The sequence below is a fragment of the Haliotis asinina genome, chromosome 1, assembly GCF_037392515.1.
Source record: "Haliotis asinina isolate JCU_RB_2024 chromosome 1, JCU_Hal_asi_v2, whole genome shotgun sequence".
In the NCBI taxonomy this organism is placed as follows: domain Eukaryota; kingdom Metazoa; phylum Mollusca; class Gastropoda; order Lepetellida; family Haliotidae; genus Haliotis; species Haliotis asinina.
Window position 1 is genome coordinate 76,509,071 of NC_090280.1, and position 17,082 is coordinate 76,526,152.

The 17,082-nt window shown below is 38.7% G+C and overlaps 1 protein-coding gene across 1 annotated transcript in view; it reads right to left on the bottom strand.

Moving 5' to 3' along the window:
• The window catches only part of LOC137297353 (G protein-coupled receptor kinase 3-like), a 109,773-nt gene that overhangs the window by 8,881 nt on the left and 83,810 nt on the right, over window positions 1–17,082 (bottom strand). The window contains exons 5-11 of the mRNA XM_067829365.1: window positions 14,328–14,414; window positions 9,833–9,894; window positions 8,784–8,835; window positions 7,942–8,033; window positions 7,395–7,494; window positions 1,920–2,132; window positions 736–830 (exon numbers count right to left, since the gene is read on the bottom strand). Coding sequence (XP_067685466.1) covers window positions 736–830; window positions 1,920–2,132; window positions 7,395–7,494; window positions 7,942–8,033; window positions 8,784–8,835; window positions 9,833–9,894; window positions 14,328–14,414 — 701 coding nt within the window. The remainder of the gene's footprint in view (window positions 1–735; window positions 831–1,919; window positions 2,133–7,394; window positions 7,495–7,941; window positions 8,034–8,783; window positions 8,836–9,832; window positions 9,895–14,327; window positions 14,415–17,082) is intronic.

Genomic DNA, 17,082 nt, shown 5'->3' on the forward strand with positions numbered 1-17,082 from the left:
TTGCATACATGCGAAAGTACTCCACTGAATGGTGTTCAAGATTAGCGGCAAACTTTAATATGTGATTGGATTTACTTCAGATAAAAGTTTCTGATGCAAGTATGCTTTGAAACTGTCAAACTAAACTATGTTTTGAGAATTAGACAAGTCACAAAAATATCGTGACGTAAAAACGTCTGTTGGTCGCCACTCGCAAAAATTTCATGACGCAAAAATTGCGTGATTTACAGTATACTAATAATCACTTTTCAGTTCTATAAAGGTAACAGATGTTTTTAGACACAAATAATCAAATTCAATCTGTTGAAACATCAGACATAATGATACAGTATAAAATTCTGTATTGTGAATGTTCTTCAAATGAAATTAGTTTCACAAAACGAAACAGCTAACAAATAATTCTGCCCAAGGTTTCTCAAGTGAAAAATAATTCATAAATATGAAATCTGTTTAAAATAACCAATTGCTTGGTGTCCTTTCAAAGAAGACAGAATATTTTGAGGGAGTGTAAAACATTCTGGACCTACATCCTGACCCCTGAATTAAAAATTCTTCTTCTTGCACCCCCCTTGTGATCATCTCCCCATCCCTGGCAAGGCAATTGCCATTCCCATGTCAAGGAAGGCTACTGAAGATAAGACAGACTTGGGGAACATTAATGTACAGCCTGATCCCTGACCCTTGGCTAGTCTGCTCACTGGTGCTGTCTAGGCAGATGATTCCAGACATACTTACACACTGGCATGTGGCTTTTTCTTGGAGAAATCACATGCCAACCCGAGATCTGAGATTCGTACATGTCCATTTTCATCAAGGAGTATGTTTGCCGGCTGCAAAGAAAGGTAATGGCTTTTAATTCAATATTATAAGAGATTTCCACTCTGCTATGATATCAACTTACAACCTGCCAAATGACTGAAAAGGGTTCTCTGGAGGGGCATATCGCTTTCTTATCATGGCATCCTTCAGCTTGTAACTGTTGGAGACGGTAAATCAGTGTTTGAATGCATGAGCACCAACTGAGGACATTTGTACAATGCAGCACAACAGCAAGTGATATACATTCCACTGGTGCTATAGGACTAACATTATGGGGCTGTTACAAACAGTATACCAGTTCTTGAGTGAGTGAGTGGGGTTGGGGTTGGATTAATGCTCCATTAAACACATTTTCAGTTATCACATAGCATCACAATATACTGGGGAATGAAATGTCAGTGAAATCATTGAAAGGAAAGCCTGAAGTGATGCAGGTCTCAGATGTTTATAACCCTGGTGAAAACTGGAACTTGGCTTATGGTTCCTGCGCTTGCACATCCACAAAGCTTAAATACAAGGGTGTCTGGTGAGGGATGAGCTGGGCTGAATGTGGGTTAATACTGCACTTCAGACCACTGAATCTAAGTATAATGTGGGGAAATTCAGAAAGCAATGGAGATATATGATTATATACAAGTGTGTTGAAACTCATCATGGCAAGAGCGGTGCCTTCACCCCTAGGGACATAATCTGGGTGATATGAAATCAAAGAGAGCCCTGCAGAAGCAAGGGTGTGTCTCTTGATCAAGACACTAATGTAGTCTACATCTCTTGAATACAAGAGCATGGCTATTCTCTTACCACAAGAACATGGCTATTCTCCTACCACAAGAGCATGGCTCTTCTCCTACACAAGGACTATGGTTATTCTCTAAACACAAGCGCATGTTTGTTTTTCTTACCACAAGAGCATGTCTGTTTTCTTACAAAAGGACCATGGTCACTCTCCAAACACAAGAGCATATCTGTTTTCTTACCACAAGAGCAGGGATTTCTCTAAGAATGAGAGCACATCTGTGCATAAGCAACAAGATCATGTCCACTTTTTAACACAAAAGCAAGTGGCAGCGACATTAACAAAGCTTCAACTTCCTGCTCACCTTGAGATCTCGATACACCACAAAGCGACTGTGCATGTGTTCCAGGCCAAGAATGACCTCTGTGGCATAGAAGCGTACTTCTTTCTCTGTGAAGACGCCATGTTGGGACAGATGGTAGTGCAAGTCCCCTCCATTCATCAAATCCAGGATGAAGCACAACTTCTCCGGCGTTTGAAATGCATATGTCATACACACAATGAAGGGACTTCCATCCTGAAACAAACATCAGCTTATTAGCATATGTCATACACACAATGAAGGGACTTCCATCCTGAAACAAACATCAGCTTATTAGCATATGTCATACACACAATGAAGGGACTTCCATCCTGAAACAAACATCAGCTTATTAGCATATGTCATACACACAATGAAGGGACTTCCATCCTGAAACAAACATCAGCTTATTAGCATATGTCATACACACAATGAAGGGACTTCCATCCTGAAACAAACATCAGCTTATTAGCATATGTCATACACACAATGAAGGGACTTCCATCCTGAAACAAACATCAGCTTATTAGCATATGTCATACACACAATGAAGGGACTTCCATCCTGAAACAAACATCAGCTTATTAGCATATGTCATACACACAATGAAGGGACTTCCATCCTGAAACAAACATCAGCTTATTAGCATATGTCATACACACAATGAAGGGACTACCTTTCTGAAACAGACATTAGCATATTTGCATATGTCATACACACAACAGAGGGAGAGCTTTGTGAAATGGGACCCATTTTGAAAAACACTGACTGCAGAGTTAATACCTTGGTGTATAATTATACAACGGCATTTAGAACAAGACCAAGACAAGAACATGTTATTTCAAGATTACACATGTTCCACTGTATATGGCGACTTTATCTTTTTCAACACAGTCAGGGTCAGTCCGTGTAAACACCAGCCATGGATGTGAGGTGCACTGCAGGCAAGCCAATGACATAGCAGCCCTACTTGTCCAAAACTGCAGCCAGGCCTGTATCCCTCAGTAATACTGTAGACAGTACAGGCCAATTTTTGTGCCATATGGTTTATTTGGGATTACACTGACTCAGTCAAGTACACATTAAGGTACTTGTTGGGGTGAGGGATTCAAACTTTCAGACTCAGGCACCTAATCGCCTGCACACAAAGTCAGCCATCACCCACTCCTTACAGCTTCCACAAAACGGGAAATTGGACAACTGGCAGTCTAGACCATAGACTTTGTGTACCTTTGACAAGTGAGTTTTCCAGACCTATCATTGTCATAAAACACTCGCATGCACATTACTGTTTCCTGCCTTCAATGACTTTCTCCACTTCCAGACTTCTGACTGTACATCAGGATGTAAATGAAATATTGTGGACTGGCACAAAAGACATCACTGCATCCTCATCCCCAAACCAGAATTCAACTTAAGGTTCAACTTTGTGTCATTCAGTTTCTTTTCAAAAGATGATAAGACATACTTCAGTAATGCAAAGCAGAGACTTTGAATCCAGATAAACAGGAGGCCTAAAGTGAATGGTGTCTGTCAATGATGCCAGCTTCACATCCAACAGGACACATTAAGTCCTTTATATGTTGACATATAACACTGTGCCATTGGGTTACTCTACCCTCAGTATTTATTCAGTTAAACAACCGACTATTCCGGAAGGTTTCATGTGGGTGTTTAAATCTTTACTCGAGAGATATTGCCTCCATCGACCAGCCCTTCAAACACTTTGAAATCTACTACCACAGTGGCAGAATCAATGTTGTGTTATCATATATATTATAAGCCTGACAATTACACAGTTTCGAGGCTAAAAATAACTCTCCAGTGTTCCCGTGTGGCCATGATGAGACTTAGCTGAGCTCAATATTCACATCCAGACATTCAGCTTGACTGGGGCTGCCATTGATTCAACACTTCTTGCCAAGGTCACCAGGGGCGATTTACATCAAGGTCACTACCTCTGACCTGCAGCAAATACAATTTGTGCCGATGGTGTTGGTTATTCTATTCCCTGATTGGTTCATTTTGCATAAGTAACTGCTCCTGACCCAAGGGTTCTGCATCCGTCCGAAGTCGATACACAGATAAATGGGAGAATCACTGCAGACAGTTATGAGAATGGGGTTCTGCGATGCCAGTGAGATTGATTGGATTTCCAACCGATATTGGCACTCCAATGTTTTCGGTTTGATGTCTTCAAAGCCTTGCTGATGTTTATTCATCTGGGTTGGCCAAATCAAACCTGTGTCTTGATTTCAAACATGCAAAGCATCCAAGAAGTCCTACATGTTCTTATGAAAGGAAAGCTAGGAATCAATGATACAAGCAACAGTAATCACAACACTGGTATTACTTGCTGAGGACAGTCTGGTTGCACAACAGCTGATCGGACCCTGAATATGACTTTCAGTAAATTTAATTTATATTATCCATGACAATAATTTTCTAATCAAAGAAAAACAATCTTCAAATTGAGACACTGTAGGTCAATCTGCAAACACTGGTTAAAAAAAGCTACACTGGTTTTGTGTTACAGAACATTTAGAACATGCATGTGGATCATTTAGAATCTGCACATGGATATTTGCACGATGGTCATTTAGTACTTACAAATAACTACTGCAGCAATATGAGGGAGTTGAAATAACATCTGATTGGGGATTCTTTTCTAAAAGTAAACTTCATAAGCATTGAAACAATATGCCTTGCAACTGGAAGGTGCGTCAAAATCTCCAGGAAACTGGGTTTGTCAAACATCATGACAATACTTCACATCCCCTGACAACAGATGGGTCATGTCCCTTAACAATAGGTGTCATGTCCCCTTTGCAACTGATATGTCAAGTCCCTAACAATCCCATATTCCCCAACAATAGGTGTGTCATGTCCCCTTGCAACTGGTATGTCAATTCCCTAATAAAGTCATATTCCCTAACAATAGATGTGTCATATCCCTCTACAATAGATAGGTTATATCCCTTAACAATAGATTGGTTATATCCCTTAACAATAGATCGGTCATATCCCTTAACAATAGATATGTTATATCCCTTAACATTAAAATAGATATGTCGTATTCCTCAACAATAGATGGGTTCTATCCCTTAACAATAGATAGATCATATCCCTTAACAATAGGTGTCGTATCCCGCAACAACATATGGGTTATATCCCTTAACAATAGATGGGTTATATCCCTTAACAATAGATGGGTTATATCCCTCAACAATAGATGGGTCATATCCCTTAACAATAGGTGTGCCATACCCCCTAACAATAGGTGTCATATCCCTTGATGAGAGATGATTGTGTCCTTTCCCCTTGCAACTGATATCAGATGGGTAACATCTGTCACTTTTTCGCTCTGACGAGAGTTGAAGTCAAACAAGCATTACTTTTAGCAACACCATTCCCTGCATTGTTATTAGAAAGACAAAATGGGCTGTGCAATGGTGACAATTTATTTTAAGCAAAGTCCATTTCAACAAGATTGCTGCATCACAATTCAATTCTCTGTGAGACTAGTGTTATACAGATATGATATCAAGATTCACAATAGTATTTGATATGCAACTTTATATCATTCATGAAATCGCCTTCAAGAGATCTTTCCCACTTTTTTAATGTTTTTTTTTCTATTTCTCCCTTGATTTTATGTATATTCCATAGAAGCGTGTTCCCGTTGGAGCTATCTTTAAACCTAATATCCCAGTGGCAGACATATATATAGCGCGAAGATTATTGCATCTGGCTTAGTAAATCCTAAAAGAAAACCCGCCTCTTCACACCAAGACCGTCTCAAAAGTCACCTTGACAGAAATGGAGGACAAACACTACCCATAGTGCCATGAACAATATGGTCACCACTTGCCTGTAATTCTCATTCTTATGCCTCCTCATGACACTGAACTGACTATAAACTAAAAGCAAAATGTCTGATAACTCATGAAATTTAAATGGACTCATTTCCCTACCGCCATCATATGTCATTTCTGGGAGAAAATATTGATGTCCGCAACAATTCAGTAATGCGCCTGAGCATAAAGATACATCCAATCACGGCAGCTGTTGAGAAATGCACCTATACCTGGGCCCAAACGATACCGATACTAAAATAGAGGACAATTACAAGAAACTAGCAACTAGTAACTTGGTTGATCACTAGTTTCATCCGCTTGCCAACTTATTGATTGGCTTGCTGGCTGGTCCCTTCAACATGCCAACCACCAGCTACTCATTATTATTGATACTGTATCATTACACAATAACATATTGAAAAAAAGGATATGGCACTGTATAGCAATATTTGTAAAACATATTACACACACTGAGCATTGTCTATCAATCTCTGGCTTTCACAAATGTGTAGCGACAGTTCTAAATAACCTGCCATTAGCTGTGAAATAACTGGTTATATACATCAGTGGCAAAGCACTAAGTGATGCAGGCTGTCAAACAATGTAGCAGTAAGCTGATGTCTATTTGTATTGGAAACCATTTAATAGAGTGTTGGAAGAATTGTGACAAAACTTGCCCATCATTTCCAAACTGTACTGTATAGAAGCAAAAGTCTGATGTGATGTATGAAAGCGTTTATCGCTTGCTGGAGTACACTGTATATTGACAAGTTTAGAATGGATTTGGTAAACTTCACTGCTCTGGCTTCTGTATAAGATGTATATACTCTTGATTTGTAAACATAATCTGATCCCGTAAGGTTTACACACTTTCACAAAGATATTATGTCATAAATCTGGGGCATGTAATCAAAGTGAAAATTGCACTCTGGGATTCTTGGAAAAATACAATAGTCTCTGTACCTAACACATCTATGTGTGACATGGTTTCAGAACATCATGACCAGCAATATAAAGAAAATGCTGGCAACATATTCTGACAACAAACATAGTTTATGTAAGTGCAAGAATAAGAAGGGGGCACATGAAACTGACAAGCACAATTTATCTGTCATGTATTTTTCAACAAAAGACATGTATCAGTCATCATGTATTTATACAAAACGGCAATCTAGAACTGATCATTAAGTGAAAATCCTGTCATTACCTGACAAGAAACATCTGCACAGTATATATGGCTCACAGCCATACTCGCAATATAGATGTTGTATGATGTGTTACTTCTACACAGTACAGCAAAAACCACACACATATAACATGGAACACAACTGCAGATGAAAGTGATATTCTCTATACGAACACTTTGTACAGTTGTGTCTGCTGGTTTAAAGCCACATTCATATTCCAGACATGATGGTGGCTTGAAACAAACCAGTGATTGATATAGTGAGCAACCATCCATGTCATTGAGGTGAGGGGACATGCTGTCAGCTATGTTACCAAGCACAACCACCTTATCAAATCACTGGCCTACCACAACTGGAATGGGGTACTGGAGACCAATTCTGACCCGTTAATTCTGCTTGTTATTGACATAAACAGTCAATAAAAATGTACTCACCCCTGTACTGACTAATGACAACATTATCCTTTCATTCAGAGCTAATGTCTCTCCTCCTTTCATTTTAATTCTCTTCTTGTCCAGGCATTTCATTGCATACCTACAACATGGAGGGACATGAAAGGTTAACATTTCAGAATGCATTACACAGCATGAAAATATATTGAACATCAAGACTTCACAAGTCTAACATAAGACAGGGTTAATATAATGCTTACACTGCATACTTTAACACAGGGCTCAATATAATAATGTGTGTTTGTAAAATCTCACACTGGACACAGGGGGATAATACTGACAGAAGCTTGGGATCTCTCAAATTCAGCATACTGTTAATATGTGCTGCATTTCATTTCAAATCACAGGACGTCATATGACACTGACATGATGAAATGGCATGTGCATCACCTAACTTAGAGCTTCAGACAGCAGAAGCACCTGGTGGACCTTCTCATTCAGCTCAATATAGCTCTTCTCCACTGAACCTTTACTAATAATGTATTGTTTCATCTATAAATTAGCTCAAGTCACTGCTACCATGACTTACATTTTGCCTGTATCTGCTTTTCTGCACCCGTAAACCTCGCCAAATCCCCCTCTGCCGATTATCCTATGTACACTGAAGTCATTCATTGTTAACTGGAAAGCAAGCACATTCTAGCAATTAATGATTGAAATATTATTCATGTACATATGAGTGAATGAGTTTGTTTCCATGATGTTTTCATCATTTCATTGGAAAGAAAGCACATCGTAGCAATTCATGAATAAAACATTATTCAAGTAGAATTGAGTGAATGAGTTTGATGTATTCTAGACAAATCACAACATTTAAGCTTTGATGCAGAAGGAAACAGTAGTGTATCAGTTTTATGCCGCTTAATAAGACACCACAAACTGGCTTCAAAGATTACACCCAAATGGGGAAACAAACCCCAGTCTTCAGTGTGGCTATGCTACCCAACAGGCAAACAGGATTTTGAAACCAAAATCACAGGTGTCTTGCATGCCCAACTAGTCAGCTGCAGAGCCTTAGAGGACTTGTCAGGATGACCCTTGAAGAATTCTAACCTAGATCTTCAAGGGTCATCTTGACATGTTATCATATCTAAATGGCATCCAACCTTCTAAAGGGAGACTATACTCAGTAAGACAGTCAGCTGGTGCATTATTATGAAATGAAATGGTTAATAAGGTTCTCTATCTTTAAATTGAAATGGGAGGAGACACAGTTGGTTCTGTGCATTGTAAATCAAACTTGAAAAAACTACTTCAAACAGATGAAAAATCACACATTTACTTCCAGTTACAAAATCTAATAGAGCTCATGAAAGAATCAAGCTGTCAAAAACACCAAATGTTATTTTAAACAAAACCAACAATACTTACATTAATATTTAATTCTAAATTTTTCCACTGGCAAAACCTTGTGTATTTATCACTGAAAAACAAAATAAACAATGCCTAAGTCATGATAAGTGATCATTGGCTATTTTAGAGGCTTGACTGGACAATGAATTTCTATGGCCAGTTTTTAGTAGAAGGCATATTAGTACTCCCCTTTCAGACAATCACACACACACATGTTGGTATAAATGAAAACAGATTCTGACTTTATTCAGTCAACTGTTTTCGGTGCCATGACAGGAACCTCTTTCCAACTGACCATTTCAGAGGCTCAGTACTGAGATTCCAATTATTTACTTTTAAAGCAGTACATACACATATGGGATGTTTTCTACCTTATGATAAACAAAACATTTTATTGTACATAATCATGGTGTGCATGGACAGACATGTCAATGGGGATGTTATTTTAATTTCATGCTGATTTCAGCAAAATTCCCAAAATATCACAGCTTGCAACTCCAGAAATAGTCTTCACACAATGAACCATGGCCTCTGGCATGACAAGCAATGCCTTCATGACCACACTACTTCAACGACTCACCCGTCAATAAAGTATCCTCGAGCAAAACAACTAGCATGTTAGTACATGAGAACCATGTAAGTCAGTTGGGTTTTACTAAGCTCTTAGCAACATCGCAGCTTGGACATCACTTGTGGCTCTACTCACAGTACCAAGCAGGGAATGAAACCTTCAGGATCATGAGCGAACACTTCAACCACTGGCTATCCCACCATTAAAACTGACATATGGCATGTAGGTATTCCTTTTGTAAACAATGGACGTCTAAGACAGACAAAACAGTGATTGATATTATGAGCAATGTCTCACTCAATATTCCATCAATACTGCAGCCTTTTGTAAACATTGGAAGTATAATAAAGACAAACCAGTGATTGATATTATGAGCAATGCCTCATGCCATTTGATTCTATGGCCTATTGCAATGTAAATCACTCTGGTTCTACAGTATGTGTATGTTCCAACCCCAAACACAACACAAACATAATGACAATAAGATTCCACTTACCTCTCTAAAAAATTTTGAAATATATGACCCCGTAATGAATTACATATTTCATCTATGTATGGCTGAAAAAGAAAGAAAAGCATATGTATATGTGCTGTCAGTTGGCATTCATAATCAAACAATACACTTAAGGAACAATATTTAGTCAACTTAGAGAACATAATAATACTGAACTGCAGTGAAAAGCATACTTTGCCTTTTGCATAGGAATCACATTACAAAATATACATTCGTAATTTGACCAATTCCTACGCGATAACTTTGCACTAAAGACCATTATTATAATTCTATATGTGCCTCAAATGATAATTCTCAGACTCAACAGGATCTGTTGGTAGATGTCCAACAGTTACTTAACAACTTGATCCATTGACAAACATACTTTGATGACCGTGTCATAGATTTGTTTGCAAACAGTTGTCCAAAAGTTGTCACACAACTGTTGCCTTTCATTAAATATCATCCATAAAACAGCTGTTGACAGTTCTTCCTCATGAATCTCTTTTCTTTAGACCCGTGAAGGTCCCAGGGTAGAATAGGCCTTCAGCAACCCATGCTTGCCATAAAAGGCGACTCAGCTTGTCGTAAGAGGCGACTAACGGGATCGGGTGGTCAGGCTCGCTGACTTGGTTGACACATGTCATCGGTTCCCAATTGCGCAGATCGATGCTCATGTTGTTGATCACTGGATTGTCTGGTCCAGACTCGATTATTTACAGACCGCCGCCATATAGCTGTAACATTGCTGAGTGCGGCGTAAAACTAAACTTACTCACTCACTCTTTTCTTTAGCGTAAATCAAATTGAACATCAAAAGTTCCCTTGCAGTCCATCCATTTGAGAAACAATGTGCTTATATTCTTGAATAATAGGAACTGTTTGTGCTACAGTATGGCTGAGATATATGTTTTCGGATAATGTTGGTGATATGCCATCTGATATCTACAAATTCACAGTCACTTCATTTCACTTGTTGATTTTCTTACTCTGAAGGTCAACTTCAACCCTGAATGTTAGATATGATTTTTTACAACTTTTGTTTTGTTTCCTTCAAAAGAATGTTTACACCTAAATGGAACACACATAACAAATGAAAACCTCAGTATCAAAGACTTAGGCATCAGAAACAAATAAATCTGATCTTCTATCAGATACAGCATCCTGTTCAATCAGTTTTTGTTATAATTAGAAGCAGACACGGTGATGTCTTGGGTGAGTATAGATTTTTAATCAACAAGCTCTTATCATCTTCTGGTACTATGGCACAGCAGAGCACGGAACTGCCAGTCATTGCAGTGAGCGTGACATGCCCATCCTCATGAACTGACAGTTGACAAGACAACTCCGCCATTAATAATGCCAATCCATTAGTGGCTACCAGACACATAAATGATCACATTGCTATTTACTTTGGTCATCATACAGACATATATAGAGACCACTTTGCTGACATTTCCTCCTGAATACAGATGGGTGTCGAATTGTTGGCAGCAATTTTTTCAATACATTTATAAATGAGTGGATGAGTGACCTTGTAAGTTAATGCGACTCTTGCAATGGTGGCAATTGGCTGAGAGCAACGACCTTCACAAATGTAGGTGTTGGTTGTTATCTTGATAATGAATTGATATTCAATAACAGGCCATCCAGACATCAGTGAGTGAAAATGGTTTAATGGCGTTACAGTAGTATTTCAGCCATATTTGGAACAGCAAAAAGAGGATTTGAACCAAGTCTATTGTGATGAGCAAACTGTCCTTGGACATGACAACCATTACAGACCAGTGTGATTTCTCTATAATCTTGCAGCCCCGTGAAGGTCCCAGGGTAGAAAAGGCTTAAAGCAACCCATGCTTGCCATAAAAGGCGATTATGCTTGTCATAAGAGGCAACTAACTGGATCGGGTGGTCAGACTCGCTGACGTAGTTGACACATGTCATCGGTTCCCGATTGAGCAAATCAATGCTCATGTTGTTGGTCACTGGATTGTCTGGTTCAGACTCGATTATTTACAAATCACAGCGACATGGCTGGAATACTGCTAAGTGAGGCATAAAACTTAACTCACTCACTATAATATTGCGGACAGATTTGAAGCTACAACATATCAGGCCATATAGAGCCTGTAGAACACCTTCGTAATAACTATAGTCCTAGGCCAAATGTTAGAAAAGTCCCTATCTTTTAGGATCTCTCAGCAGCAGTAAACGTGTTATTCAGTAATTAGTATGACACCTCCCACCCTCCAAAAATTCTTGTTGATGTGGAACTAGCTGCAGGAGGTATCAGGTTACTAAAGACTAACTGGGTTCAGTCCACTGTTGAAACAGTGTCCACATGTTCATAAACAAACTGCTTGAGAATTGATCACATTGTCTAATGTGTGGTGACAAGCACTGGTGTTCAACATGGTCAAGATATGCCATATGGGTGATAAGGCTGGGTGTATCATATTACCTGATTTTCATGATATCTCTACATTTGGCCTAGAAGTAACTAGGGCATTAACAATGCATCAGACTATCGATGGATTGCAATTGTTGAGTTTTGGGTGGTTGAAGAGAAAACCTATCGATGCATCAATAGCAAGTGTGACTATCGATGGTTTAGTAATTGACTCCTGTTGAAAAATGTGTAGGAAAAAATACAGGATGTTTGGGTGCAGACTTGCAGCTTCATTGTGCTTACGTTTCAGCTGTTTAATTGTTCAAGGTTTTAAGTTTCTTGTCAGTTATCAAGAGATTGAAACTACATCTACTTGTTTTTATTTCATAAAAACTGTACTTTCATTTTGGAAATAATGTCAAATGAGACAATTCAAGGAGAAAAAATCCCAAATGTAATGGTATTATGAAGTATCAGCTTCATCCTTCAAAACAATAGCCATCAACTTGGGAGTTTCTGCGGTCCATGTATCTTCAACCACAACCACAGAAACGGAGTGATATAAGTAATAACAGGAAAGGATCTTTGGATCCCATCAACCAGTGTCATAGACCACGCAATTCCAAATAACCTACATTCTGAAATATGTTCATGGATGATGAAATTTGTTGTCTGGCCTATGTTATCTTGGCTTGTTGGTCAAGAATTGTACCAAACCAAGGTCTAGCCAAACTGACGTAGGAACACAAAAAACAGGCTTTCTGTTCTCCCCACTGGACAAGAAACAAATGGATGGACAACAGACAATGCGACAATTCAGATTAATCACTGCAATAAGTCAGTAGGTCTTGTCTGAAAGATCCTGTTGCCTGACTATCAGGAGATCTCTTACTCCTGACAAAGTAGAAAATCTTTCATTATCATTTATCAAGATAACACACAATGTATTTCCAAGTGGATAGAGCTGGTTCTGAGCGCCTGGTGAGGGACAAGGCCGGAATGTTCCCTGCCCATCAATAATAAACACGTCCCTGCAGCTTCTACTGCATCTCCACTCAACCACTGGTGTCAGGCAGAACCAAGATCGACAATACATCACAAACTCTCAATTTCAGTCCTTGTTTGGAGGTTGCACTGGCCCCAAGGGACTGTGTCTGAGACAGGGACTTGTATTTAATATGTCCTAGACAGATCTGTGTGGGCAAGTCTCTGTATAGTGGATTGGTAATGGCTAATTTTCACCCTTAACACAACACAAGCAGGGAGAATGGGTCATTTGGTCAAATTTGCAATCACAGATTGTTTGGTGGAGAAAATTGTTATTCTAGGAATGCTGTAACAATATTGAACTGTCATCTGAAAATGAGAATCAGATGCTTGAATCCAGAGAATGATTTCAAAGTAATTACCAAATATGGGTTAATAATAACAGGTCATACTGTGAAATAAACACTTTCCTGATGTCTATCATTTCAACAAGAAGCCTGCTTTGGAGGTCATTTTGGGGCATGATTATCTGTTACAGTCTGGCCAATCAATCAAAATGTCTTGTTGGTCCTCATTACATAGATTTCAGAAGTTTGATATTCAAACTGACTGTTATGTGTCATTTCTTATGTTGGACCTACCGATGGAAAGAAAACATACCTCAAAGCAAAGTTTGGACAAGTTGGCTACCCTTTCTTCCATACTCATACTATTCACAAACCTAAGTTGTTTCAAAGGCATTTAGAAGTTGGAGGAATCAAACTAAAAGTGCTTTATGGTTCAACTTCTTTATTATACAAGGTCACAACGTGTCACAACGTATTCACAAACCTGTCAAACTTGGTTCTTTAAGGGCGGGGAACCATCCATTCCTCGTGTGGTGTGGTGTGGTGTGGTGTGGTGTGGTGTGGTGTGGTGTGGTGTGGTGTGGTGTGGTGTGGTAGTGTGGTGGTGTTGTGCGGTGCAGTGTGATGCAGCGCGGTGCAGTGCGGATAGACTAGGTTGATAGAAGTATACAGATAGATTGTTGAAGGGTTGGAGAGTTGATTGATAGGAATGTGAAGCACAATGTTGTAGAAATGTTATAATCCAAGTACAAATGTCATCAATCATATATCTTACCTCAAAAATATTTGACGCTAATGTCCTTGTTTTTTGGGCTTGTGTGAGCATTTCCTGAACATGTTCAACAGCTTCCTTGGAATATGTCTGCAACAAACAACATGTCAAAAAGTCATCAGAACAGCACAGAAAAAATGACATATCTCAGTGTTCAAGTCAGCTAAATGAGGTGGACAATTACAACCTTTACAACCCAAACAATGCGATTGCACCAACTGGCCACAGATCACACCAAAGCTGGGACGGACATCCACAGGATCATAACAACCATACGTGAGTGAGTGGAAAATCCATGAATGTGTCATTTGATAACTATGTCTTAAGGCTGTCGCTGATACGGAGACCACCATGTTAGATTGGGATGACAAAAGTTCTAATACATATTTCAAGGAAACTTTAGCACCTTGAAGTAAAGCCAGCAAATCCATATTTTTTCCTTCTCTGTCTTACGAGGACTCCTAAATGAGGCTGTAATCCTTGAACTAAAAACCTAACACCAAAGACAATTTGTTATTCAAGTCAGAAATCATTAAGTTTCCATGTTAACACTAAGTTCTTAAGACTTTGAAATTTATCAACATTAAGCCTATTTGCTGTTTAAATGCTGAAAGATTGCCCAAGGGACATCACAACATTCATCATTTTAAGACGTGGGTATCAAGAACATTTTTTGTTGCATTTGGCAAGGATAGTGTTTTTTGTTAAGTAAATCCAATACTAACTAGATCCATACAGGTCAAAATTCTACACCTCCAACACAAGTTCATTTTTATCGGATCTTTTAAAAGATACGATGACTCTACTACAACAATCTGAGAACATCTTTATTGGGATGTCTCATCCAGTACACTTTATCAGTCAATGGGCGATCATTTTGTTGCAAGGGGTGACAACTCTCCTTTTCAAATGATATAAGTGACGGTCCAACTTCTCGTATCAGGCCTGGTTCCACTCAATGTGCACTGCAACAACTTGGGACACGTAAAAGTCAGAACCACACATACCCATTGCCCTGGCCACTTTCAATGAAAAAACTATCGTTTATGACAAAGAGCTATTAACTGACATGTTTTGCTTTGAATTTTAGTTTAGAAAAGCAATGTTGGTGTAATTTCAAAGTTAACACGATATAGTTAAAGAGGGAAGACGCCATGACAAAATTAGTATATCTCACTGCATTTCCTACGACACCGACACCACCGGAGGCAGTGCAAGTTCAACTTACTGCAAGTCTTGTGTGTCACAGCATTAAAGAAAATTCTTTGTATATGTCATCAACCCATTTGTTATTTCCAACGGTAATTATTAAACTCTTGCCGCACTAAACTCTTACAAATACCTCCCATACTAAAACCGATCTCAATGTAAAAAAATCAGAGATACGCCTCAAACCAACGAGTATTGATCCCTGGAAGGTCTTTATTGTCAATTTGTAAATCGATGTGATTATTACACTTCCCTGACAAACAATGTTTATAGTATTTCAGTACTGGCTATATGTAGGTGATGAAAGAGATAATTTTTCTCTGTTACTTGATCATTGTCTTTCACTTCTCTCTGCACCTGCTAAATATCTGTTGGTCAAATATCTCAATACCATCTAGTATGACCCAATGAAATTTACATAACAAGACTTTCAGTGTTTCACATTTCGTGCACCACATCAGCTCCCAGCCGTAATGAGTTACATGAATCAAGCCTAATTGGCCATGATACAATTTGAGTACATATACAATGAAAATACACTGCAGTTCTAAATGTGTGATACTGAAACGTTGAGTGCTAGACTTAAATTACCAATTGCAAAACGTCAACAAAACAACAAAACATGACCTGAAAACGATCAGCTGTTCCCACCACCAAGTGATTCATTCTTGTAAAATTAGCAGTCACGACTATCCCAGGTATATCATAGAATTATTGAATCAGTATTATAGGACATAACACTTGACACATAATCGTAAAAGGAAAAAGATATACTGCCCGTGCAACAGCGTGAAGGTGAAGGCTATACTGGTTAACTGTCTCTAAGTGTAATAGTAACACGTACGGGGCACATCACGCATATGACATGCTCTGTCAGATTAAGGATGGACCATCTGGATCAACGCACTTAGCAGACTATTGAAGTGAAGATAAATTAAAAAAGATCGCCCTTAACACCAAGGTTCCTGAATTCCTGGCAATGCCGAGTGCATCATTCAGACCAGCATGTCTCTGTAACTCACAAGACAACCTGACAAAGGAAATGTCAGAATCAGAACCATGTTATAACATACTGAAGGAAACATATAAGCTAACACTACATGAAAGTAAAAGTGTTCCATTAATTCTTTTCCAGGTTTCTGGGCAACTTTGTATTGCATTGTGGGTGAAAATCTGGGAATCAAGATAGGAAAGCTACATTCAAGTGGTGTTTCCTCATTTATTTCCATCAATATATTATTCTGAATATAATCTACACCTGGTCCTGTATATGCTATGGCTTCTACGCTGAAATAGATGTAGTATTGAGGGTATATTTGTGACCTGTGGCAGTTCTTTCTTCCTGAGACTGATATGCCCAAATCAAGCGAGTGAGTGAGTTTAGTTATAAGTCACTTCTACACATTATAGAAACCAAGGTTTCAGTGTGACCAACCCTTTAACCAATTGGCTACCCAACATTCCCCCCAAATAAGATTGAAGAGAAATTACTTGTTCAACTGCCAATTAACACTCACTGTGTCCTTCACTGAGATTTCACTGTCAATGT